Below are 24572 nucleotides of genomic sequence, written 5' to 3' on the forward strand. Positions count from 1 at the left end.
CTGCTCAGAATTGAACTCCTGGCAGTGAGCAGTGAGTTAGACCTGCAGTACTGCATTCTAACCACTGTGCCACCACAGTGCACCTAACAAACAGAAGAGTAGTTGATACAGATGTCTTCTTCATCAATCACCATCTGAAGCATGATTCTATTCTACCTTAGGGCCTCTACTCTTCTACCACAGTATTGAGGCATTAACCAGTCATTTAGAAGTGAAGAAGCTTCTTGGATGAGAAGGGAAACATTTTCATAGAAAAACACCTTGAAATGTCCAGTTGCCATTGGGACAATAATGATCTGAATGATTGAGAATCTCCATAGATTTAGACAATATAAGTAGGCCTTGGGGCACGCTGTTTCACACAGCAGGCACAGCTACCAAAAAGCACCTTTCATGAAATTTTATGTGTGGTTTACAGCTGGAATCCAGATGTTAGTGATCAGGCAGAAGGAACATAGGACAAAGATGGTCTTGTGGATAATCAAGTCCTAAGCCATCTTTCCCTAAGTGGATTCCTAGGGTGATCATCCCTTTCCTACCAGCACGGAAAATCGACTTAGAAAATAAATATCTGTGGGGGCCGATTTAGCTAATTTCTGGAGTTTGATTTTTACAGGGATCAGAGCAAAAAAAAAAAAGTTAATCCTCTGTTCGCTCTAGTGCCGTATGCTGGAGGGATTTAGTGGGTGAGCACACAAGAACATTGCAATTTATTTGATTGTTGTGAGTCACTAGAGTTGTCGAGAATCAGGCGGAACATGTCTGATTAAAGCACCAAGGGAGACACAATAGCAGTGTTCCAATATTTGAGGGGCTGCCACAGAGAGGAGGGGGTCAATCTATTTTCCAAGGCATCTGAAGGCCGGACAAGGAATAATGGATAGAAACGGACCAAGGAGAGATTCAACCTAGAAACAAGGAGGAACTTTCTGACAGTGAGAGCAATTGACCAATGGAACAGAAGTTGCCTTCAGAAGTTGTGGGAGGTTCATCACTGGAGGCTTTCAAGAAGAGATTGGACTGCCATTTGTCAGAAATGGTGTAGGGTCTCCTGTTTGGGTGGGGGGTTGGACTAGATGATCTACAAGGTCCCTTCCAACTCTGTTAATCTAATATCATATTATTATGGTTGGTAACCCATGCTTAGACTGAATTTGGCAGTTTTATTCACCTATTGAGTCCTTTCCAAGGACTTGGGATACGTAGAAGATGCTGTTTGATAATGTTTTGTTGTTGTTAGTTGTGAAGTCATGTCCGACCCATTGCAACCCCATGGACAACATTCCTCCAGGCCTTCCTGTCCTCTACTATCCTGTTTCTCTGACTCATTGTGTGCTTCGGTCCCATTTTATTTTTAAGATATTTTTATCTTGCTTTTGTTTCTTTGGAAATTTCCCCTCCCCAACTTGGATTTTTAATTGATTAGGAACAGAGCTTCTCTTTTACTGCCAAGGTCACCAAAGAAACTACCATTTGTAGCAGTGTTTCTCAACCTTGGCAACTCCCAAGGACTTCAACTCCCAGAATTCCCCAGCCAGAAGTGTTTATTTATAGATGCCCTTGAGGGGTGATCACCCTTGTTCAATGATTGTAAGTTGGCAGTATTCAGTCACCTTGAATAGGGGGAAATGGATCAAAAGCTGGTTTGGAAAGAGGGCTGGGATATCAAAGCTAAACATGGGCTTCCACTCTTGTGTATTCAGCTGCTGGTGTGTTGTTGGAAGGACAATGTAATGACGTGCTGACCCCCAAGTTATCAACCGATCCGTGACTGCAATCCTTAGTATCACACACAAACACACACAAACAAGCGAGGACAGACGATCCTATTCCTTTCCATAAATATTTAAAAACGCCTGCTTTTGCTTGACAGAAAATTCCACACAATTCAATTTCAACAGGAAAAGCCAATGGTTTTCTATGGCATTTTTATGGCAAAAAACGAGCTCTTTGCAGCAATCGGCCCTTTAATAAGTGCAGCCTAAAGTTGGTTACTATGCTGTAAAATAATGAAAAGTAAAAAAAAAAAGCAGCACTGTCATAAAATGTGGTCACATGATTGCGGTTCGCTGCAAGCAGCCATAATTAGGATGATTAAGTGGCTGTAGGATGATTAGGTGGCTCAGTGGCTAAGACATTGAGCTTGTCGATCAGAAAGATTGGCAGTTCGGCGGTTCGAATCCCTAGTATAGGTCTCCTGTGTGAGCAGGGGGTTGGACTAAAGGGCCTCCAAGGTCTCTTCCAACTCTGTTACTGTTACATGTTACAAATATGGCCCAGTTACACAGCACCCGAAGTGTGGTTGCTTATGTGACCTGGGAGTGTCGTCAGAACTTTGAATCCAGGTTGTAAGTGTAACACACACACACACACACACACACACACACACACACACACGTTTGTTGGGACTTTGAATTGTTGCTATTGTGTATTCGTGATCAATTCAAGCTACCTTGAAACTGAGCAGACCAGGATCCTGCTTCATATCAACTGAGGGAGCATTGTGGAATATTTTAATTTATTTATTTGCAATTTATTCATTTGTCTCCTACCTTTATTATTTTTTCAAATGACTCAAGGCTGCTAACATATCCTACCCACATATCCAACACACTTTCATCTTCTTATTTTCCTCACAACCACCCCGTGAAGAGAGAGACAGAATAACAGAGTTGGAAGGGACCTTGGAGGTCTTCTAGTCCAACCCACTCCTCAGGCAGGAAACCCTAAACCACTTCAGACAAATGGTTGTCCAATCTATTCTTAAAAACATCCAGTGTTGGACATTTTGTGAAGTTGCATTCACAACTTCAACAGACAAGTCGTTCCACACATTATCAGGAAATTTCTCATTAGTTCTAGGTTGCTTCTCTCCTTGATTAGTTTCCATCCATTGCTTCTTGTCCTGCCTTCAGGGGCTTTGGAGAATGGGTTGCCTCCTCTCTTCTTTGTGGTAGCCCCTGAGATATTGGAAGACTGCTATCATGTTACCCCTAGTCCTTCTTTTCATCAAACTAGACACATCCAATTCCAGCAACCATTCTTCATATGTTTTAGTCTCCAGTCCCCTAATCAACTTTATTGTTCTCTGCATTCTTTCTAGAGTCTCTGCATCTTTTTTACCTCATAGCGACCAAAACTGGTTGCAGTATTCCAAGTGTGGCCTTACCAAGGCATTATAACACTTTACTAACACTTCACCTGATCTTGATTCTATCCTTCTGTTAATGCAGCCTAGAACTGTGTTGGCTTTTTTGGCAGCTGCTGCACACTGCTGGCTCTTATATAGGTGATATTTAAGGGAGTAACAGGCCCAAGGTCACCCAGCTGGCTTTCATGGCTCAGACAGGACTAGAATTCACAGTCTCCCGCTTTATTACCTTGGTGCCTTAATGACTAGACCAAACCAACTCTCAAGTATGCCTCAGATTTCTTCGCCAAACATTAACATGAAATACTTTGCTGGAAGAATATCATATGGAGAAATATTTTTTGATAGTAAAGAACCTGTTTGATGGATGCTCTCTAAATCCTGTTTTTGTTTGTTTGTGTGTTTTGGCTTTTCTTTGCTCCTCAGATTTCTAGCTTTGAAGTTCCCGTCAAGTTCTCAGTCATATCTTATGCCACCCAGCCCAAGACAATTGTTGACATTGGTGCTGATGCCGCTGAAGATCCCGATATGGTGCTTGAGGCGATGGAAAATAATATGAATTACAAAGGTAGTATTTCTCCCCTGATATTTCTGTGTGTTGCCCAGAGTTGTTGTGAATTGGGTGGCTTTATAAATTTGATCTTTTATTTTGTTTAAAACATTTACACACTGCTTCTTGTCATTGGCATCTGAGAGGAGGGAGTGGTCCAACTGGCAAATTTATGATTCAAGCCCCACGCTATTGTTGCGCCACTGTCTATTTATGAAAGTTGCGGTGCCCCCTGGGGTCATGCAATTTCCTATTGCGACCTTCTGACAAGCAAAGTCAACGGGGGGAGGGGGACCAGATTCACGTAATGGCCATATTATTAACTTAACAACTGCAGTAAGGAATGCCATAAAATGAAGCAAAACTTCACTTGACAAATGTCTCACTTAGCAACAGAAATTTTGGGCTCAATTGTGGTAATAAATCAAGGACTATCTGTATATGTGTCTGAGATATTTGTATTTGTATTTCCCTTTATTTGTATGCCGCCCTTTTCCCTGGGGGGACTCAGGGGGCTCACAGTTCAAAAAAAAAGGGGGGGGAGGACAAACAATTTCTAACATATAGACAATACATCATTATTAAAACGCAACAGTCACACAATTCGAGTGGGGTTAGAGTCTTAACCCCAGGCCAGCCGGGACAGCCAGATCTTTAGAGCGGCGCGGAAGGACTGGAGGGTGGTGAGGGTCCGAATCTCCACGGGGAGTTCGTTCCAGAGGGTCGGAGCAGCCACTGAGAAGGCTCTCCTCCGAGTAGTTGCCAGTCTACGCTGGCTAGATGATGGAATTCGGAGGAGGCCTAATCTATGCGATCGTATCAGTCTAGTGGAGGTAATTGGCAGTAGGCGGTCTCTCAAGTAACTAGATAAACTAGATAAATTTGTATCTGTTCCACTGGGTTAATTGTCTTCACTGTTAGGAAGTTTCTCCTTAGTTCCAGGTTGCTTCTCTCCTTGATTAGTTTCCATCCATTGTTTCTTGTCCAGCCTTCTGGTGCTTTAGAAAATAAATTGACCCCCTCCTCTTTGTGGCAATCTCTCAAATACTGGAATACTGTCCTGGAACATTTTAGCTTCTTAATTTTCTATTACTTTGACTCAGAGGTGGGTTTCAAACATTGTTTGAACCTACTCTGTGGGTGTGGCCTCCTTTGTGGGAGTGGCTTGCCACCCATGTGACCGGATGGGAGTGGCTTGCCGCCCATATGACCGGATATGAAGATGCCGACGACACTTGTCAGAACCAACTTAAATTACCTCACACACAGCACTGGCATGCATAAGAATATGATGCAAACTTGTTTTTTAAAAGGCATCTTTGGTTTGCGTTAAAACAACTTCAACACACGCAATGTTCTGATTGCACCACAAACGCAGTAGTCATCCTTACCTTTCACAGAGGCACTGAGTTTTATAAATATGAGCATGATAGTGTAGAATAATCATATCCAAGGACCAGTGGTGGGTTTCAAAAATTTCTGGAACCTCTTCTGTAGGTGTGGCCTGCTTTCTGGGTCCACTGGTGAAACCTCTTCTAACCGGTTCGGTAGATTTGATGAACTGGTTCTGCTGAATAGGTGCGAACTGGTAGGAACCCACCTCTGCTTTGACTACAAGTTCTTGCTTGCAAGAACTGGCAAGAACCACCAGTTCTTGCTTGCAAGCAAATGGTATTTCTTGCAGATATTCCAATGCGCACATTTTTGTTAATTTGTCGTGCCATTGCTTCTAGTCAGACGGTGTGATTTTCTTGCAGCAGCTAACTAGCTGGTCCTCTGTCCCTATTATTGTCTATGGAGATGCTCTGTCATCCAGGTTATAATTGTTGCAAAGGTGCTTTTTCAAAAGGCAACTGGACTGTCTTTATTTTTCCTAAAAGACGTTTTACTTCTCATCCAAGAAGCTTCTTCAGTTCATTCAACTTCAGTTCATCTGAAGAAGCTTAAAGGAAATGCCTTCAAGGAAATGCAAAGGAGTCAATTTGCCTTTAGAAAAACACCTTTGGGCGTCCTTGTTATTGTTTAAACTTGTGTGTCATCTTGTTCGCATCGACTCTTGAACTGAAGCTGTGACTTTGTCCTATAGTGGCAAGGAGTTAGTGCGGCTGTGGCTTAAATTACGTATGTTTGTGTTGTGTAAACAAAGAATAAAACGTAGGGCAACCTTTCAATATACTACTTTTATCTCTCCCGGAATTACAAACGTGTACATTGCTATGTGATGACATTGTAAATAGAACGAATATTGCATTATATTCATTAAGGTTGCCTACCAACAGGAATTGTGTTTGGGGTGGGGGAGAGATTAGCATAGAAATGATTCAAGAAGGAAATAAAGCTGTTAGGTAAATCTTGCTGGAGTCTGAATGTAAAATCTAGAAACTTGGTTGAAATTCCCAACTGTAGGTATAAATCTTAGCAAAGTATGGTCCTTTCTCATCCCCACCCCCTCCACAGAACATTCATAAAAACTCGATTAAACAATTAAAGCAAAGTAAAACAAAACGAAAAGAAATCCAGGGGGCTCCACATTCTCTCTGTCCCCAAGACCTGGGAGAACAACCAACTCTTCTACAATTTCATAAATGACATAAGGTGGTAGAAGACACATAAATCTATTTTTGGGGTTGGGTCAAGGGGGATGGAGAGACCCTTCCAGAGAACTGCTATTTGCAATAGTGTAGGTGTGCTTTCATGGTCCCAGAATGGAAGGAAGGCAGTCTGTCTGTCTGTCTATCTGTTTTTCTTTCTTTCTTTCTTTCTTTCTTTCTTTCTTTCTTTCTTTCTTTCTTTCTTTCTTTCTTTCTTTCTTTCTTTCTTTCTTTCTTTCTTTCTTTCTTTCCTTCCTTCCTTCCTTCCTTCCTTCCTTCCCTTCCTTCCCTCCCTCCCTCCCTCCCTCCCTCCCTCCCTCCTCTTTCTTTCCATATTTTGAATATGGAATATTCAATATATTTTCGCCCTCCCCAGGCTCCAAGAAAGCCTACAGAGCCGGGGGGGGGGGGCTTCCCTGGCCCTCCAGAAGACCAAAAATCAGCTGGCCAGCATGTGCATGTGCACTGGAGATGACAGCTTGCATGCTGGCAGATATGGCTCTGTGTGCAATTGTGGCATGCATGCCATAGTTCGCCATTACAGGCATAGACTGTAATGGCATGTGGGAATGACCTTGGGAGATAGGGAATGAAGAGTTCTCCATGACTCCCCAGCTGCTCAGCATCGCGTCACACAGGCTCTGTACACGCCATGCGCATGTGCGGAAGCGCAAAAGACTTAAAAGACCAGTAAGGAGCTCTGGCGGGCAGGTTGGCCCTCCGGAGCACCGTATTGGAACGGTATCCAGTGCTCCGGGCTGGCTCCGGTACACCTGTACCGGGGCATACCACCTGCAACCCACCACTGCATGCAACCCACCCCCGTGCCCCATTTTGGAACTAGTAGGCCTCCCTGCAGCTGCCTGGGAGCAAAAATGGGCTGCTGGGAGGGGGGAACTACACCACACACCCTTCACCCCCTGCACATGCGCGCACATTTCCCACATGCACTCTGCCCCCCTGTGCATGCATGGGGGAGACCCAAAAACCAGCCTGCTGGTGGGAGGTGCATGCGCATGCGCAGAGGAGCTGAATTGGGGCAATGGCTCACATGCCCACAGAGAGGGTTCTGTATGCCACCTGTGCCACGCGTGCCATAGGTCCGCCATCACGGCCTTAGAGGAACCGAGGTTTAAAAAGAAGAATCTCTCAAGACTAACCGAGCCCTTTTTTTGCAGATCACGGCAATTCAACCGGCACCAACATTTACGCGGCGCTTCATGCAGTTTATGAGATGATGATTAACGAAGAACAATTTTCAAAAGATCAATGGGGCAAAGCCCGCCATGCTATCATTCTGCTTACGGATGGTAAGGAGAAGTGGAGAGATTGAAAATGGTTTTTGGGGGGGAGGGGGTACTGTTCACTGTCTAGCAATGGCTATTGTACCAATATAGGAGGATATTTGTAGCTCCGGGTTGAAATGAGGGGTCCTTGCTGCTCTCTGAGCATAGCCATTTTCTTGCAGACGTTTCATTGCTCAAACTACTGTATTTTTCGGAGTATAAGACACACCGGAGTGTAAGACGCACCAAGGTTTTGAAGAGGCAAATTTTTTTTAAAAAGGTTTTACATTCTGCAGTCCTCCCCAAAACGGCCCATTTTTCGCAAAAAGGGGCCCATTTTTTTTCAAAAAAGGGACATGAATAGCCCTTAGGAGGCTTGTAGAGTGTTCCTGAAGGGGGGAGGAGCCAAAAACGGGCAAAAAATGGCCCGATTTTCACAAAAACAGGCCTGTTTTTTGTCAAAAAAGGGCATTAGGAAGCGTATAGAGTGCTCCTGGGGGCTGGGGGGGGGGAAATTGAGCAAAAAATGGCCGTTTGTTCGCTCATTTCTGCCCTCCCCAGCCCCCAGGAGCTCTCTGAAAGCCTCCTACAAGCTATGCACGGCCATTTTGGTGAAGGGAGCAGGGTTTCAGGAAGCAAAAATTGCTGTATTCAGTGTATAAGACCCGCCCAGATTTTCAGCCTCTTTTTTTTAGGAAAAAACTCCGAAAAATACGGTAGGTAACCTCATCAGTTTTTAGGAGGGAGTGGGTTTGCTCTCATTGTGTTGCTCTTATCACGTGAGCTGTGAAAAGTTAACACTGCCAAGCATCAAAGACATGTTGGAAACCACAAACAGACTGTTATAACCAGATGGCATTAGGGTACCACACAAACCAACCAAAACATCCTAAGTCAACCAAAAGGCCCATCAGCCCCAGAAGAAGAAAAAATACGGAGTCATCTACAGCAGGCATCTCCAACCCACGGTCCATGAACCGTCAACAGTCTGCGGCATGCCAGAAACTGAGCCACGCAAACAAGCAGGCAGCATTTGAACCCAGGCCTGCTCCAGTCCACTGAAAAACCTCTCTCCACAGAACCTGTCCCTGGTGCCCAAAAGGTTGGGGGGGGGCACTGATCTACAACATACAGCGTAAAGATTGCAACAACCACTACATAGGATAAAAAGGCAGGAGACTAGCAGAGCAATAGCAATAGCACTTAGACTTATATAGCGCTTTACATTGCTATTACAGCCCTTTCTAAGTGGTTTACAGAGTCAGTATATTGGCCCCCAACAATCTGGCTCCTCATTTTGCCCACCTCAAAAGGATGGGAGGCTGAGTCAACTTCGAGCCTGGTGAGATTCAAATTGCCAAATTGCAGGCAGCCGGCAGATAGCAGAAATAGCCTGCAGTACTGCACTCTAACCACTGCGCCACCGTGGCTCAGTGCAAATGCATGAACACCAACTGGCAATCAGAATATATGTTGAAAACTCCTTAGTTGCACAGCACTCACGCAGAATTAACCATAGTTTCAACTGTGAGCATCCCAGACTAAGCCAAGTCCAAAAATGTTAAGAGAATTCCCGGAAGCCTGGCATTCAGACAAATCAACCACATCTATATACCATTCAAAAGAGACAATCAAGAAACCACAAAGGGAGCCAAAGGACTAGAACATTTCCTCAACTAGCAATCAACACCCAGGAACTGGTTGAGAAGGAGAGCTCATTTTTTTCTGATTCTCTTCTCCTCGATTTTCCCAAGGGTTTGGGGGACGTGGGGTGGAGGAAGACATAATCCTCATAATTTCAGAATAAATCACAATATGGTGTACAACTGATCCTTCCCAGAACAGTTTGTTCCCCGTGATTTCAAAAATTATTATGTAAGCAAATTGATCCAGACAATACGCTGTTCACAAAGCTCTTTACAGTATGTAAAGAGAAAATGTACAAATGAATTGTTAAAGAAAATGTTTTGCTTCTCATCCAAGAAGCTTCTTCGGTTCTAACTGGAGAAAAACTGAAGAGGCTTCTTGGAAGGGAAGGGAAACGTTTTCAAAGAAACAAACCAAGGAAGTTCAGTTGCCTTTTGGAAAAGCACCTTTGGGACCGGAAATGAGAAGTTACATTAGCTGCACCATTTTTTTTTTAAAAAAAAATATTTATTTTGGGATGCAGTTGTGGAGCACAGACAGTTCCACCATTCTTGTTCTAAGACGAGCTCTTTGGACCATCCCTCCCTTGGTCCCCACTTTTGACCATCTATGATGGAAACCCTTTTGCTTGTGGCCTTCAAAAGCCTCCATTAGATGGAGATTTAGTCTAAAATTTAATGTTTCAAAGCCAGGTTCCAGCCTATCAAACAAAGGGATTTTTAAAAATTCTCTCTTGTTTTTAGTACAGTCACAGGTCAACCTGGTCATGGTCTTCAGACTGCCCAGGAAACCATTACAGGTCTTCATTTTCCTTAGCTTGGCTGTTCTGGCCCCCCTCCATCCGGTAATGAACGCAGACACAGGCTTAGCTGTTTGCCACTCTTTATTCACAGTAATTATAATCCTGTTGGCTGAAAGCCCAGACACGACTCACTGGCAAGAGGTTGGCAGCAACCCAGACTCCAACAGACATGGGAACACAAGGCAGACCAGATAAGGAGTTCTCCGGATTACTACGAATGTTTGTGACTCCTCCCAAAGTCTCTTCTAATATACTCTCTTGAGAGGGGCCAAGCCACAACCACCTGGGCTTGATTATCTCTTATGAGTCTGTCTCCGTAACTGCTGCCTCTGTTTCTCTACCCTCTGTTGCCTGGCGTCAGGGACAAACTCCCTTTGATCTTCCCCACTGCTCCATGTGTCAGGCGCCTCCTGGTGGCCAACCAGCCTCTCTGGTCCCTGCTCTGAGTCTGAACCCTGCCCAGGGTCCTCCACATTTTCCATAGCAGACTCATAGGGGTCCTCGCTATCGGAGTCCATCGGCAGCTCCAACGGCTCCTGCTGGGCCACAACACTTGCCTATTTTTGTTTTTCATTTAGGAACACCAGTTCAATACGATCATCCTTGAGTTTTCCACAACTTATTCCTCTTGGCTCACTTGTTTTGCCATAAGCATATGAGTTGGGAATTGCTCTCTGATTTTGTCCTCTAATTTTTTATTTTTTATTTTGTCTTCAGGAAAATCCAATCTTGGAGGTTCTCCCAAAAGGGCAATAAGCCAGATAGAAGATCTGCTGAATGTGAGAGAAAACCGGAAAGATTATCTTGGTGAGTCAAGAATGAATTGTGTTACTTTGGGATAGCAACCTGTCCCTCAAGAATCTTGTTTTTCTACAGCAGACTGAACTCATTATAACTACTACTCAATTGAAAATCTACTAGTGCTAATCCTTGACGTATGACCAGGGTTGGGATTCAGCCGGTTCGGACAGGTTCAGCCGAACCAGATGCTAATTTTACATCTGGTTCACCGAACCAGTTATGGAAGCACTGGCTGGCCTCGCCCACCCTGCCCTCCCCTCCCAGGAGTCTCCACACTGCTCACCCATCATGCTAGGTAAGTGCAGGGCCAATTCAAAGGCTCTGTGAGGGCAAAAACTGGGCCTCCCGGAAATTCCAGAAGTGTGGAAACAGGCCTGTTTCTGGCCTCCGGAGGGGCCTCCGGAGCCTGGAGGATGCTGTTTTTTCTCTTCCAGAGGCTCAAGGAAAACCTACAGAGCCTATGGTGCATGACAATGCCGTCCTACCATAGTGCAGGAGGCTGAATAGGCCATGCCCTCCCATGGCCACGCCCCCACTCCCCCAGCAATCAGGCAGAGGTTGCTAAAAATTTTCAATCCCAGCCATGTGTATGACTGTAATGGAGCCTGTCCATTATGGATGTATGCCAAGATGATCCTAAAACGAGTTGGTCCCATGACTGTGGTGCTCCACTCACTCACTCACTCACTCACATACACACACATGTAAGTGTGTTTTACAGATTTTATTAATGTTCCCCAGCAGTTCCCTTCATCCAGCCTCAGAACTGCCCCAAATAAAGCCAGCCGCAAGCAGGCCAAGTTTAGTCCACAAGGCAATGGGCAATAGTCCATTAAAAAGTTGCTCCAACAAGTAAGCCCACTAAGCAAACTTAAAGCTACCAGGCAAAACAGAAAGTACATCCATGAGAGTTCACTTGGCAAGAGAAGTACAGCATCTCCAAGGCACCAAGTCAGGCAGGAAGCACAAACAAACACACAGCCACAAAACAAACACGTTGTTCCCAGAAATGCCTCCCTCTGCCTGCCATGGTAAATAATCCATTAATAAATAATCCATGCAGTCCATCAAGGCAGGTGGGGCCTTCTCCCAACTAATCTGGCAGATCTCCTTTGCTCTCGTCTTTTCTCTGCCCCTGCGTGCTCTTGAGTACAACATGGATGGCAGCTCTTCCTCTTCCTCTGCAAACTGACCTGCAAACTGTCCCCAACCGAAGCCCCCTGTAAACCACTTTTGGCTGGCAGTTCGGAGTCATTAATTAACCCAGTTCCTGACGTGCCAGAAATGAGCTCATCCTCCCTCAAGTCGGCCTCTGAGAAAGAGTCAGAGGGGTCATCCAAAGGAGAGTAAGGCATTTGATAAGGTAGATCATAACCTACTACTAGATAAAGTAGAAGAATGTGGGTTAGACAGCATCATCACCAGATGGATTCGTAATGGCTGACCAACCACATTCAATGTGTAGTCTTCAATGGAAAGGCATCTACATGGAGGGAAGTATGCAGTGGAGTACCCCAAGGTTCTGTTTTGGGCCCAGTACTCTTCAACATCTTCATCAATAATTTGGATGAGGGAATAAATGGGGAACTCATCAAATTTGCAGATGACACCAAGCTGGCAGGAATAGCCAACACTCCAGAAGATAGGCTAAAGATACAGAAGGATCTTGACAAACTTGAACATTGGGCACTATCTAATAAAATGAAATTCAATGGTGAAAAGAGTAAGGTTCTACATTTAGGCAACAAAAACGAAATGCACAGGTACAGTATAGGTGGAACCTCGCTCAATAGTAGTAACTGTGAGAGGGATCTTGGAGTCCTAGTGGGCAACCATTTAAATAAGAGCCATCCATGTGCAGCAGCTGCCAAAAAAGCCAACACAGTTCTAGGCTGCATAAACAGAGGGATAGAATCAAGATCACGTGAATTGTTAATACCACTTTATAATACCTTGGTAAGGCCACACTTGGAATACTGCATTCGGTTTTGGTCACCACAATGTAGAAAAGATGTGGAGACTCTAGAAAGAGTGCAGAGAAGAGCAACAAAGATTATTAGGGGACTGGAGACTAAAACATATGAAGAATGGTTGCAGGAACTGGGTATGTCTAGTTTAATAGAAAGAAGGACTAGGGGAGACATGATAGGAGTGTTCCAATATCTCAGGGGTTGCCACAAAGAAGAGGGAGTCAAACTATTCTCCAAGGCACCTGAGGGTAGAACAAGAAGCAATGGGTGGAAACTAATCCAGGAGAGAAGCAACTTAGAACTGAGGAGAAATTTCCTGACAGAACAATTAATCAGTGGAACAGAAGTTGCCTCCAGAAGTTGTGAATGCCCCAACACTGGAAGTCTTTAAGAAGATGTTGGATAGCCATTCGTCTGAAACGGTATACGGTTTCCTGCCTAGGCAGGGGGTTGGACTAGAAGACCTCCAAGGTCCCTTCCAACTGTGCTATTGTATTAAGGAGACATCACAATGCCATAGTCATTAGGCAAAAGCTGTGGTCCTTAAGTGAGGCAGTGGCTCACTATGAGTGCAGTTTTGCTGAAAAGTAGAAGTAAGCACCTGTCAAAATTGTCATACAATATGATCCTGTGACTGCAGGACTTTGCTAAGGGCTCTATAAGGGGCCATATTGCCTACTGCCCGAAATTTCATCACTTGACTGTGGAGTGGTTGTGACTGTCAGAACTTTGAAACTGGGTCATAAGCCCCCTTTTGGGGTCAGTTATAGTTTTGGTCATAAGTAGAGGAATTCCTGTATAGCTTAGTTCAGTTTTTGCTAACCTTTTCTGGACCGAGTGCCCAAAGCACACACCCAAATCTCCAAAATGCGATGCATGCGCAGGCCCCATGTATATGCCCCACCCCCGCGCATGCACGAGTGACCGTCCCTGCATGCATCCTGCCACCCACGTATGTGCCTTGCTGACCCCCTGCATGTGCCCCATGCCCTGCCTCCCGCGCATGTTCGAGAGAGACTTGGCTGGCGGGAGTGCACACATATGTGTGGCGCAGTGGATAGAGTGCAGTACTGCAGGCCACTTCAGCTGACTGCTATCTGCAGTTCGGCGGTTCAAATCTCACCGGCTCAAGGTTGACTCAGCCTTCCATCCTTCCGAGGTGGGTGAAATGAGGACCCAGACTGTGGGGGCAATATGCTGACTCTGTAAACCGCTTAGAGAGGGCTGAAAGCCCTATGAAGCGGTATATAAGTCTAACTACTATTGCTATTGCTATATGCGTGGCAGAACTGAGCTGGAGAGACGGCTCACACGCATGCCATAGGTTTGCCACACGGGCTTAATTGCTGGGGCCTAGAGTTCACAACAGGAAGCAAAATAAATGTTCTTGTGGTCTTTATAAAGCTACCAGAGTTAATTTTCTCTGATTGTTATGAGGGGATCCTCAATAAATCACTCCCCACCCCCTCTTGAAATGCTTTTCATTCCATGTTACCTCTCATATCTGACTTCATTGCTTCTCTCAGATAGCTGCTTCTAGATAAATCTGTAAGGGTACATTTAAGCCCACAAAGAGAGCCAAAATAAGAACTTAAACGGAGGCTTAAGGAAAAAAAATAACAATTTAATCTTTGATCAAAGAGTTGCCAGTTCCAAACACATACAAGGATATGCAGGGAAGAGCCAGACCTAAGAGTGGGAATGGCCTTACTTTTATACTGTTAGAATCATTATAAAACATCAGTTAAATCCCCAATTCTGGTCTCCATATTAGGATTGTGTATTTCTTGCCAAAGGATAGGAGCCTCCTCATTAGTGTTATCAGCGTTATCTCTTCCTTTGTTCTCACAATTGGCCAAATGGCCCAGGGGGGTGGGTTGCTCCTGGAATTACTGCTGGTTTGATGCGCTTTTGCCCAAAAATAGGTCTGCGCATGCACAAAATGTTTTTAAAAGGGAAAAAATTACATTTGTGTAATTATAATTGTTCTGCGCATGCGCAGAATTGAAAATCAAAATGGCGGCAAAATGTAGGAGAACTGGTTTGGGGGCATGGCAGGAATGGTCGGTTACGACCGGTACGCGCCGGTACAGGTGTACCGGTGCCTGCCGGGAGCACTAGGTACTGTTCCGGGATGGTGCTCCAGAGGGGCCACCCGCCCGCCCGCGTTCCTTACAGGTATTTGAGCTGTTTGGGGTTTCTGCATGGAGCGTATGGTACCTGCACGACGCTCTGCTGGGCAACTGGAGTGTCGTGGAGGCGTTGCAGGTGGTAAGTATGCATGCGTGTGCTGCACACATTCATGTGATGGACGCCCGGCCCCGTTGCACTGTACCGGTTGCACCAGGATCTGGAACCCACCACTGCATGGCAGGTCTGGGTCACTGCCTGTTCCAGCAACCCAAGCCGCCAAATTACTACCAGCTCGGCCAAACCGGTCCTAACTGGTAGGAACCCACCTCTGAATTGGCCCCCTGGTGTTGCAGAGAAGGGGACTTACATAGATCAAAGGTGTAGGTTCTAGGGCTGTGGGGCGACTCTAAGCTGATCAAATCTTCAGATCAAATGGCAGGAACATATGTTTGACAATTACCAGATAGTTTACAGGGGCCTAATACAGCATATGTTTACAGGAAGTTAGTTACAGGAAATACAAATATAAAGGTATAATGTATCATGGGTGTGTTACAAATACAAAGGCATAATATACCGTTTATGTGTTACAGGAAACAAATATTTATAGAACAAGTTTCTACTAAGTCTAGTATTCCAGTATATTATGTTCTAGTATTATTTATTATGTCCTTATTGTTATTTCCTTTTAAATCAAACATCAATTCTTCACCTTGACCACACTTATTTTCTCTCTCACACACAAAATCCAAGTATTCTCATGAGGAGCTGAGATCATCCTTTAAGCACCACTTTCTACATTCTGGGGGAAATCTTTACTTTCATTTTCACTTTCACTTTCCACTTTCAGAAGAAAGGCTGTAACTCAGGGAGTAAGTAACCCATGGTAAATGCTCTCCAAGAGATGTAAGGTTTTATTTGTTTATTGTCAGGGAATTGCACAGCAGGCGTCCAAATGAAGTCACAGACTCTGTCACAAACTTGTACTTATTTATATAAATAAATAAATACATACATTTATCATCTATATGTATATTAGTCAATATAGTCAGGCAAACAGGAGCATCGCAGAGCATACAGGGCACCCAGAAGAAAAAGGCGGGGGGGGGGGGAGGAACCTTCCCCCTGTACACCCAGCAATCAATCATAACCTAGATTACCTCATGCAAGAGCTGGCATTCTCCAACCAATCAAATATCACTGTATGTTGTGGCCCATTATCCACTTTACTGTTCCATCTATTAAATTAAATATCTTAATATTTATTTATTTATTTGTCCAGCTATTAATTTAAATATCTTAGTATTCATTTATTCAGTCCAACTATTAATTTAAATATCTTAGTATTCATTCATTTAGTCCAACTATTAATTTAAATATCTTAGTATTCATTCATTCAGTACAACTATTAATTTAAATATCTTAATATTCATTCATTCATTCATTCATTCATTCATTCATCTATCCACTTTACTGTTCCAGCTATTATTAAACATCTATCTATCGACCTACCTACTTACCTACCTACCTACCTACCTACCTACCTACCTACCTACCTATAAATTTGTTTGCCAACTGCTGTCTAAAATCCAAGAGATGTGTTGCCTGTAGGGCCAATAGGGAAGTAAGTAATCTAGCAGGTTACCTATGACTAACACACTAGAAGAAACAACGCATATTAAAGAGGCTGCCCAAAATAGAGCAATTGGAAAAAGCTGTTGTTGGAAAATAGCAGGAACAATTGTTCAAAAGCCAGGCAAGTCATTCATGCAGCAATAATTGGAAATAGAAAATACAATCACTCCTGCATCTCTCTAGGAAAAGTAATTTCAGTTAAGGTATTTTCCTGGGCAACCCACAGAGTAAAGTAACAAAATTTTAAATCACTACAAATGTTCTCGAGATCTTAGAATCCATCTATCTATCTATCTATCTCTCTCTCTCTCTCTCTCTCTCTCTCTCTCTCTCTCTCTCTCTCTCTCTCTCTCTCTATCTATCTATCTATCTATCTATCTATCTATCTCTCTATCTCTCTATCTCTCTATCTAGCTAATCTAGCTATCTAGCTATCTAGCTATCTAGCTGTTTGTATGTTCCAGCATAACTCTGGAACGCCTCAATCAATTTCCACCAAACTTGGTACACAAATGACTTACTCTCTGTAAAAAAAAATGCTGTGGGGGTAAGACACCCTTAACACCCCTTGGGATGTGTGTTTTGTTAAGATACAGCCTGTTGTGCCTTAAAATGGCTTCTACTGTACAGCACAGTGAAGTTGCCATGGTAACGGCTTCACAGTACTCCACAAGATGGCTCCCTCTGCTAAGGGGGAAAATCCAACATTAGAAATTATGTTTGGTGGTTTGGACATTTCCCCCCTATAAATAAATACCTGGGCAACGCCAGGTTATCGGCTAGTATAGTATAAAACCCCTGCTGGAAATCTCCCATCTGCTTAGTTTCCCTCAAAATGAATTCTAAAGAGTCAGGCTCTTATTTTTCTTATTTCCTGTGGCTTTCAGTGCATCCAGCCCATTCATCCTTGCTACTTAACTGGCTTGATCAATCTGAAAGAATCCCTTGATATAAGATTTGGGGACTGTCCTGTCTTCTCTTCCAGAATGTCCCATGTTGTTAATACATGTCCTTTTGAAGAAGGGCCCGTGGTTGTTTTCTTGCAGACATTTCATTATCCAACTAGGTAACATCATCAGTGCCTGTCCTGTTGTTTTTCCATTCAGATATCTATGTTTTTGGCATTGGGAACCTCGACGTTGAGTTGAGTGCCATGAATGAGATTGCATCGAAAAAGCCAGGGGAAAGGCATGTCTTTGTGATGAAAAATCCACAGGAACTGAAGAGCGCTTTTGAAGATCTGTTGGGTGTGTAGGATCTATCTTATTTACCAGGGATTGGGGGGAGGGGGGTAAAGGGGGCAAAGGGGCAAAGGGTTGGTGCATCTACTCAATGTTCAGCCTTATGCTTGTAGGAATATTTACATGCTGCCCATCTCACCCAGGCGGTTTACTGTAAGCAAACTAAAATCAACAAGATCAAACATTAAAATATTAAGGTAATCGATAGTAACATTAAAATTCAGTTTCGTTATAATGTCGAACGGTCACTAAATGTATAGATATGAGGACTGAAGAGTCACATTGGTGCAGTGGTTAGAATGCAATATTTCAGACTGACTCTGCCCACTGCCAGCAGTTCAATTTTGACAAGCTGAAGGTTGATTCAGCCTTCCATTCTTCCGAGGTGGGTAAAATGAGGACCCAGATTGTTGGGGGCAATAGGCTGACCCTGTAAACCACTTAGAGAGGGCTGTAAAGCACAGGGAAGTGGTATCGAAGTCTAAGTGCTATTGTTACCTGTAGATAATGCCAGCCTGCATGTGAACAGTCCTTCCTGTGTAACTTCTGCCTCATTTTATGTTTCTGTTTGTTCAGTTGTAGACAGTTCAATTTTGAATCATTTTATTTATGCAAAGCAGGTAATAAGATCCAGAAGGAAATAGAAGTGAAACCGGCTTTTTTGCAGCGCTGGAAATGTATCGTGTATATGTGAAATAAGAGAGGCAGTTTTGTCCACTGGTTAAGGCACCAGGCTAGAAACTAGGAGGCTCTTGAGTTTTAGTTTCACCTTGGGCATGAAGCCAGCTGGGTGAGCTTGGGCCAGTCACTTTCTCTAGGCCCCGTGAAGCTGTCAATGGCAAATCGCTTCCGAAAAACTTGGGTAACGAATCTGCAAAGACTAGTCCAGGTAGTTGCAGGAATTGACACTGACTCAAAGGCATGCATACACACAAATACACCCACACCCAAAGTATTGACATCAAATGGGTTGATTTTCCCACATGCAAAACTAATCTCAGAGTCTCGTTTCTGATAACATGGGAAGTTTTGCCATTAAACAAAGGCAGTTGGGGCCTTTGGACAGAAGTCATATTGTGTTCGTTCTGCTCAAAGGCTGATGGATCTTGAAATTTTCTGTGTAGAAAATCCCAAAGTTGCTTTTTCAAAAGCTGACGGGACTTGTATGTTTTTCCTTCAAGATGTGACTCCTCTCATCCAAGAAGCTTCTTCAGTTCCGACTGAATGGTGGAGGAGGGAAGGATTGCTATTCCTTCCAGTCAATATAAATCCTTCCACCCTCCATTATTAGTCAGAACTGAAGAAGTTTCTTGGATGAGAAGAAAAACATCTCCAAGAAAAAAAAAAGCCCAATCGTCTTTTAAAAAAGCATCTTTGGGACAACCACGCCTGAAAATCTCGATAGACATCTATGTAGAAAGAACACGCAAGCAAGGGTGATGATCAGTTTTCTCCCAGATTTGTTAACTTTCTAACCATCTTAGATCCTAGAGATTTGGAGGCCATTTGTGGTTTGTCAAACTACTCAGAGAACGCAAGGTGGGATCAGAAGAACCCTTGGCATGTACGTCTCCAAAACACAGTGAGTACAAACCAGTGGTGGGTTTCAAATTTTTTTAGAACCTCTTCTGTAGGTGTGGCCTGCTTTGTGGGAGTGGCTTGCCAGCCATGTAACCGGGTGGGAGTGGCTTGCCAGCCTTGTGACTGGGTGGGAGTGGCTTGACAGTCATGTGACTGGGTGGGCGTGGCCATCTTGTAAAATGTGGTGAAACTCACTTAACAACGCTCTTGCTTAGCAACCAAAATGTTGGCTCAGGAATTCTGGCATTTGAAGCACGCAAGTCTTAAAGGTGTCAAATTACAAGACCCTTGCACCCTTAACCCTTTAGAAAAAAAAACATCTAGGGGTGTTCAAACTTGACAGCTTTAAGACTTGTGGACTTCAATTCCCAGAATTCCTCCTCCAGTCATGTTGGCTCAGGAACTCTGGCATTGAAGTGTGCAAGTCTTAAAGCTGTCAAATTACAAGACCTTTGCACCCCTAACTCTTTAGAAAAAAAAACCTCAGGGGTGTTGAAACTTGACAGCTTTAAGACTTTAAAGTTTAGATAGGACTCTTAGAGGTGGGCGGGGTGATTGGTGAGCCAGCCAATCAGTGAGCGGTGGGCGGGGCAAGCATGGTGCGGACGGGCGGGAAGAGGGAGCTGGAACCAATTCTAAATGGCATGGTAGATTTGTGGAACCTCTTCTATAGAAGAGGTTAGAACTGGCAGGAACCCACCCTTGGTACAGACTGTTCCCCACCACCACTGTCAGCCCAGCCATTGTGATCTCTTTCCTCTCCCCAGATTTCTGTAGGGACTTATAGGAATGTGGCCCCCACCAGCAATTAACTTGCTTTATTCCTGGTATTTGGTTCTGTCGAATGGTTAAAGGAGGGGAATCTGGACAGCCCCTCAGTCAAGGAAAGATGACCTAGAACAGGGGCGCCAAACTCAAGATCCATGGGCTGAATGCGGCCCGCGGGGTGATTAGATCTGGCCCATGTGCCTGCTCTGGAAACAGCAAAAGACGGGCCTGTGGTGCCTCTGCCAGCAAAAACTGAGCTCGGGAGGGCTGCACGTAGCCTGCCAGCGCTCTGTTTTTGGCCACTGCGGTCTCGTGCAACCCTCTGCCAGCAAAAGCGGAGCTCGGGGAGGCTGCGCATGGCCCGGCCAATCTCCATTTTCAGCCTCAACAGCCTCCTACAGCCCTCTGCCAGAGAAAATGGAGCCCAGGTGGGCTGTCATGGCTGAAAACAGAGCCTCGATGACTGACGTGAAGCTGGCCGCACCCACCCTGGCCACTCCCCCTGGGCCCCTCGAGGTCAAACACAACACTGATGCGGCCCTCAAATCGAGTTAGATACCCCTGACCTAGAACGTAATTCTGGGGTGCTAACCTGATTATATTGTATTTAATTTTTGCTCTAGCGTCATAGGGATACTACTTGCCGGGGTGCCTTGATTTCCAACACCTGGGTTCTAACAGCGGCTCACTGCTTCAACCACTTGAAAGACATCTCTTATTGGAACGTGGTTCTGGGTAAGATACTACATTTAAAAGAAAGCATGCATTCTATCGTGGTTCCAGCATACTTCTGGGGTCTTCCCTTCTTCAGGGATTTCTGAAGCATTATTTTCCTGCATTTATCATATTTTTTGGGCTATATAAGATGTACCAGAGTATAAGACGTGCCATGATTTAGAAGAGATAAATTTGTAACAAAAGTTTTTGCACTCTACAGGCCTCCAAACCCTCTGCATGCCTCATTTTTTTGCAAAAGCTTTGGGAGGTTCTTAGAGGGCTCCTGGGGGCTGGGGTGGGGCGCAAAAATGAGCAAAAACAGGCCGGTTTTTTTGCAATATAAGGGCATGCAGAGCTTTGGGAGGCTTGTAGAATGCTCATGGGAGGGTTTTTTTAAAAAAAATAACCCATTTTTTGCTCATTTTTGCCTTCCCTAGCCCCCAGGAGCACCTTGCAAGCCTCCCAAACCCTCTGCACATCCATTTTTGTGAAAGGGACAGGGTTTTGGTAGGCCAGAAATGCTGTATTCAGTGTATAAGATGCATCCAGATTTTCACCCTCTTTTTTGAGGGAAACGGGTATGTCTTATACTCCGAAAAATACGGTAGTTGGGGATAGAATTTCAGAGGCGCCCATTCCAATCAGTAGTGGGATTCAAAAATTTATGCTACCAGTTCTGTTGGCGTGGCTTTGTGGGCGTGGCAGGGGAAGGATACTGCAAAATCCCCATTCCCTCCCCACCCTCAAAAGTTCTGCTACAGGTCCTCCAGAACCTGTCAGAAGTGGCTGAATACCACCTCTGATTCCAATATGAAATGCTGGATTCTGCCTTGATTTGTACGTAGCTCCATCAACATCAGCCCTCCCCCGGGGAGCCGCCAGCTGGTATTGTTCGGTTGACGGCACCCGGAGGAGGCCCAACCTGTGCGATCTTGTTAGTCATTGGGAGATAAACGGCAGGAGGCGGTCTCTCAGGTAGCCAGGTCCTAAACCATGTAGGGCTTTAAAAGTAATGACTAGCACCTTGAAACATGTCCGGAGACCGATGGGGAGCCAGTGCAGCTCGCGGAGGATAGGTGTAACATGGGTGTATCTAGATACACCCCATATTGCTCACGCGGCTACATTCTGGACCAGCTGTAGTCTTCGAACACTCTTCAGGGGCAGCCCCATGTAGAGCGCATTACAGTAATCCAGTCAAGGCCCATAGTCAAGGGCCTTAAGGCCCATTTTACCTCATAAAACCACCAGAATCCTATCGTGTCCCCCCCCCCCCAAATCTTCTACATTTCTAATACATCTCATCATGCAAAACCCGGTGTAATCTCAACCCTAGTGGAAAGTCCTTTCATGCGAATGGAAAAAAAAGGGAATGGTCATTATAGAGGTAATCACTATTTGCTTCCTTGTTGGCAAAGTCCATCGGAATGTTTACCTGCCTGATTCAGCAGAGCTCCAGCTGTATTATTAACTGTTTGGTTGGGCAGGAGATGAATGACAGTATCTTGGGGAAGGTATTGGTTTTCTGCAGAATGTCTACCTACGTGTTTCAAGGCCTGACATCACTTTTGCTTTCTTTAGTTTTGTTGACACACACACAGGGGGGGGGGGAACGACGACAGGTGGAGAACACCTTGATGAAAGTAGGCGGAACCCTCAAAGGGGTGGGAGGGAAAGGCAACTCAGTCCTGGGGAAAAAGGAGATGTGAGAAGGGGACTCAGAATAACCTCACTGTGGTTGTCTTTTCATATAAGAAATGACAAAGGCTTTCAAGATTCTGTGATTACATTCTACAACAGGATTTTTTTCCCAGCCTTGGCACTTAAAGGTGGGTGGACTTCAACTCCCAGAATTCTCCAGCCAGTATGCCAGCATTCCCCATACCTGCTGGCTGGGGAATTGTGGGTGAGTTGAAGTCCAGCCATCTTAACTGTCTATGGAGATTCTCAGTCATCCCCAGTCATGGTTCTCCCAAAGGTGCTTTTTTGAAGAAGCAACTGGACTTTCTGGTTTTTCTTTGAAGACGTTTCGCTTCTCATCTAAGAAGCTTCTTCAGCTCTGACTGGATGGTGGGGAAGCTGAAGAAGCTTCTTGGATGAGAAGCGAAACGTCTTCAAAGAAAAACCAGAAAGTCCAGTTGCTTCTTCAAAAAAGCACCTTTGGGACAGCCATCTTAAAGTGGAGAAACACTGATTTACAGTGATAAAGTAGCACTCCTGCATTTTTCCAATGTCTGCGTCCCTCACCTGATCTACCTCAAAGGACAAGTGGTGGCCATCTTGTAGAAAAAAGAAGGCTCGCTAGATGACCTCTGAGATGCTTTCCAGCACTAAACCATCATAATCCAATAATGGCTTAGTGTTGGAAGAGTGGTGGTGTCAAATACGCAGCGTCATGTTTTTGGCACACCTTTTTCCCCTTTGCTAAAATGGGCTTAGGTGTGGCCAGCATGTGAAGCATTCAGCCACGGGCCACGGGTTTGACACCCTTGCTCTAGAAAGAGTGCAGAGAAGAGCAACAACTATGATTAGGGGTAAATAACGGTTGCTGGAATTGGGTGTGTCTAGTTTAATGAAAAGAAGGACTAGGAGACATGATAGCAGTTTTCCAATATCTCAGGGGTTGCCACAAAGACGAGGGAGTCAAACTATTCTCCAAAGCATCTGATGAACAAGAAACAATGGATGGAAACTAATCAAAGAGAGAAGCAACTTAGCACTGAGGAGAAATTTCCTGACAGTCAGAATAATTAATCAATAGAACAACTTGCCTCCAGAAGTTATAAATGCTCCAACACTGGAAGTTTTTAAGAATAGGCTGGATAACCATTTGTCTGAAGTGGTGTGGGGTTTCCTGCCTGAGCAGGGGATTGGATTAGAAGACCTCCAAGATCCCTTTCAACTCTGTTATTCTGTGTTGCTTCTAAGGTAACAAGCACTGTTAGTCTATAACAAGTAATTTAGCACTTAATGATGTTACATAATTTAAGTAAGGAAACATCTGCAAAAAAAACAACCAGGCTCATAGAGCACAGAGGCCTCCCTCGATGCAATGTTTTTACAGTAGAAAAAGAAAATTGAGGATCTCTGATTCTTTCTCCCCTTGGCAGGAGGAGAAATCACGCTACGGATAAAGAGGCGGATTGACCACGAATTATACAACATTCGAGCCAAAAAGGCGGAGGGCATCCAAGAATTCTATGACTACGATATCTCCCTCATTGAACTGGAGAAACCTGTGACTTTCGGAGGAAGAATCAGGTATGGTGTCTTTTTCCCAAGGTTTTTAAAGTTCACCTGTTTTGTTCTGAAACATTGATTGATTAACACTAATTAGGCTCTTTGCACATTTCAATTGAAGCCTTGTTAAAGGAATTCCAGTCCAGTTAAAGGAATTGTCTACCAAAGCAGGATCTTCCACTGGAAACCCATTTACATTGGGCTATTACAGGTAGTTCTTGTTTAGCAACCACAATTGGAAGCTAAAACATTGGAAGAACAGTTGCAAGAAATGGATATGTCTAGTTTAATGAAAAGGACTAGGGGTGACATGATAGCAGTGTTCCAATATTTAAGGGGCTGCCACAAAGCAGAGGGGGTCAACCTATTCTTCTAAGCACTAGAAGGCAGAACAAGAAGCAATGGGTGGAAACTAATCAAGGAGAAAAGTAACCTAGAACTAAGGCGAGATTTCCAGAC

The 24572-nt window shown here is 44.4% G+C and overlaps 1 protein-coding gene across 1 annotated transcript in view; it reads left to right on the forward strand.

The window, feature by feature from the left end:
* The window catches only part of C2 (complement C2), a 61612-nt gene that overhangs the window by 17670 nt on the left and 19370 nt on the right, over nucleotides 1–24572 (forward strand). Inside the window, exons 7-13 of the mRNA XM_087708450.1 lie at nucleotides 3578–3719; nucleotides 7471–7602; nucleotides 10745–10834; nucleotides 17673–17813; nucleotides 19292–19389; nucleotides 20780–20891; nucleotides 23984–24134. Of these exons, the coding sequence (XP_087564576.1) occupies nucleotides 3578–3719; nucleotides 7471–7602; nucleotides 10745–10834; nucleotides 17673–17813; nucleotides 19292–19389; nucleotides 20780–20891; nucleotides 23984–24134 (866 nt within the window). The remainder of the gene's footprint in view (nucleotides 1–3577; nucleotides 3720–7470; nucleotides 7603–10744; nucleotides 10835–17672; nucleotides 17814–19291; nucleotides 19390–20779; nucleotides 20892–23983; nucleotides 24135–24572) is intronic.

The sequence above is a fragment of the Thamnophis sirtalis genome, unplaced genomic scaffold, assembly GCF_051295495.1.
Source record: "Thamnophis sirtalis isolate CommonGarterSnake01/CBP01778 unplaced genomic scaffold, rThaSir2_p1.2 scaffold_3, whole genome shotgun sequence".
In the NCBI taxonomy this organism is placed as follows: Eukaryota; Metazoa; Chordata; class Lepidosauria; order Squamata; family Natricidae; genus Thamnophis; species Thamnophis sirtalis.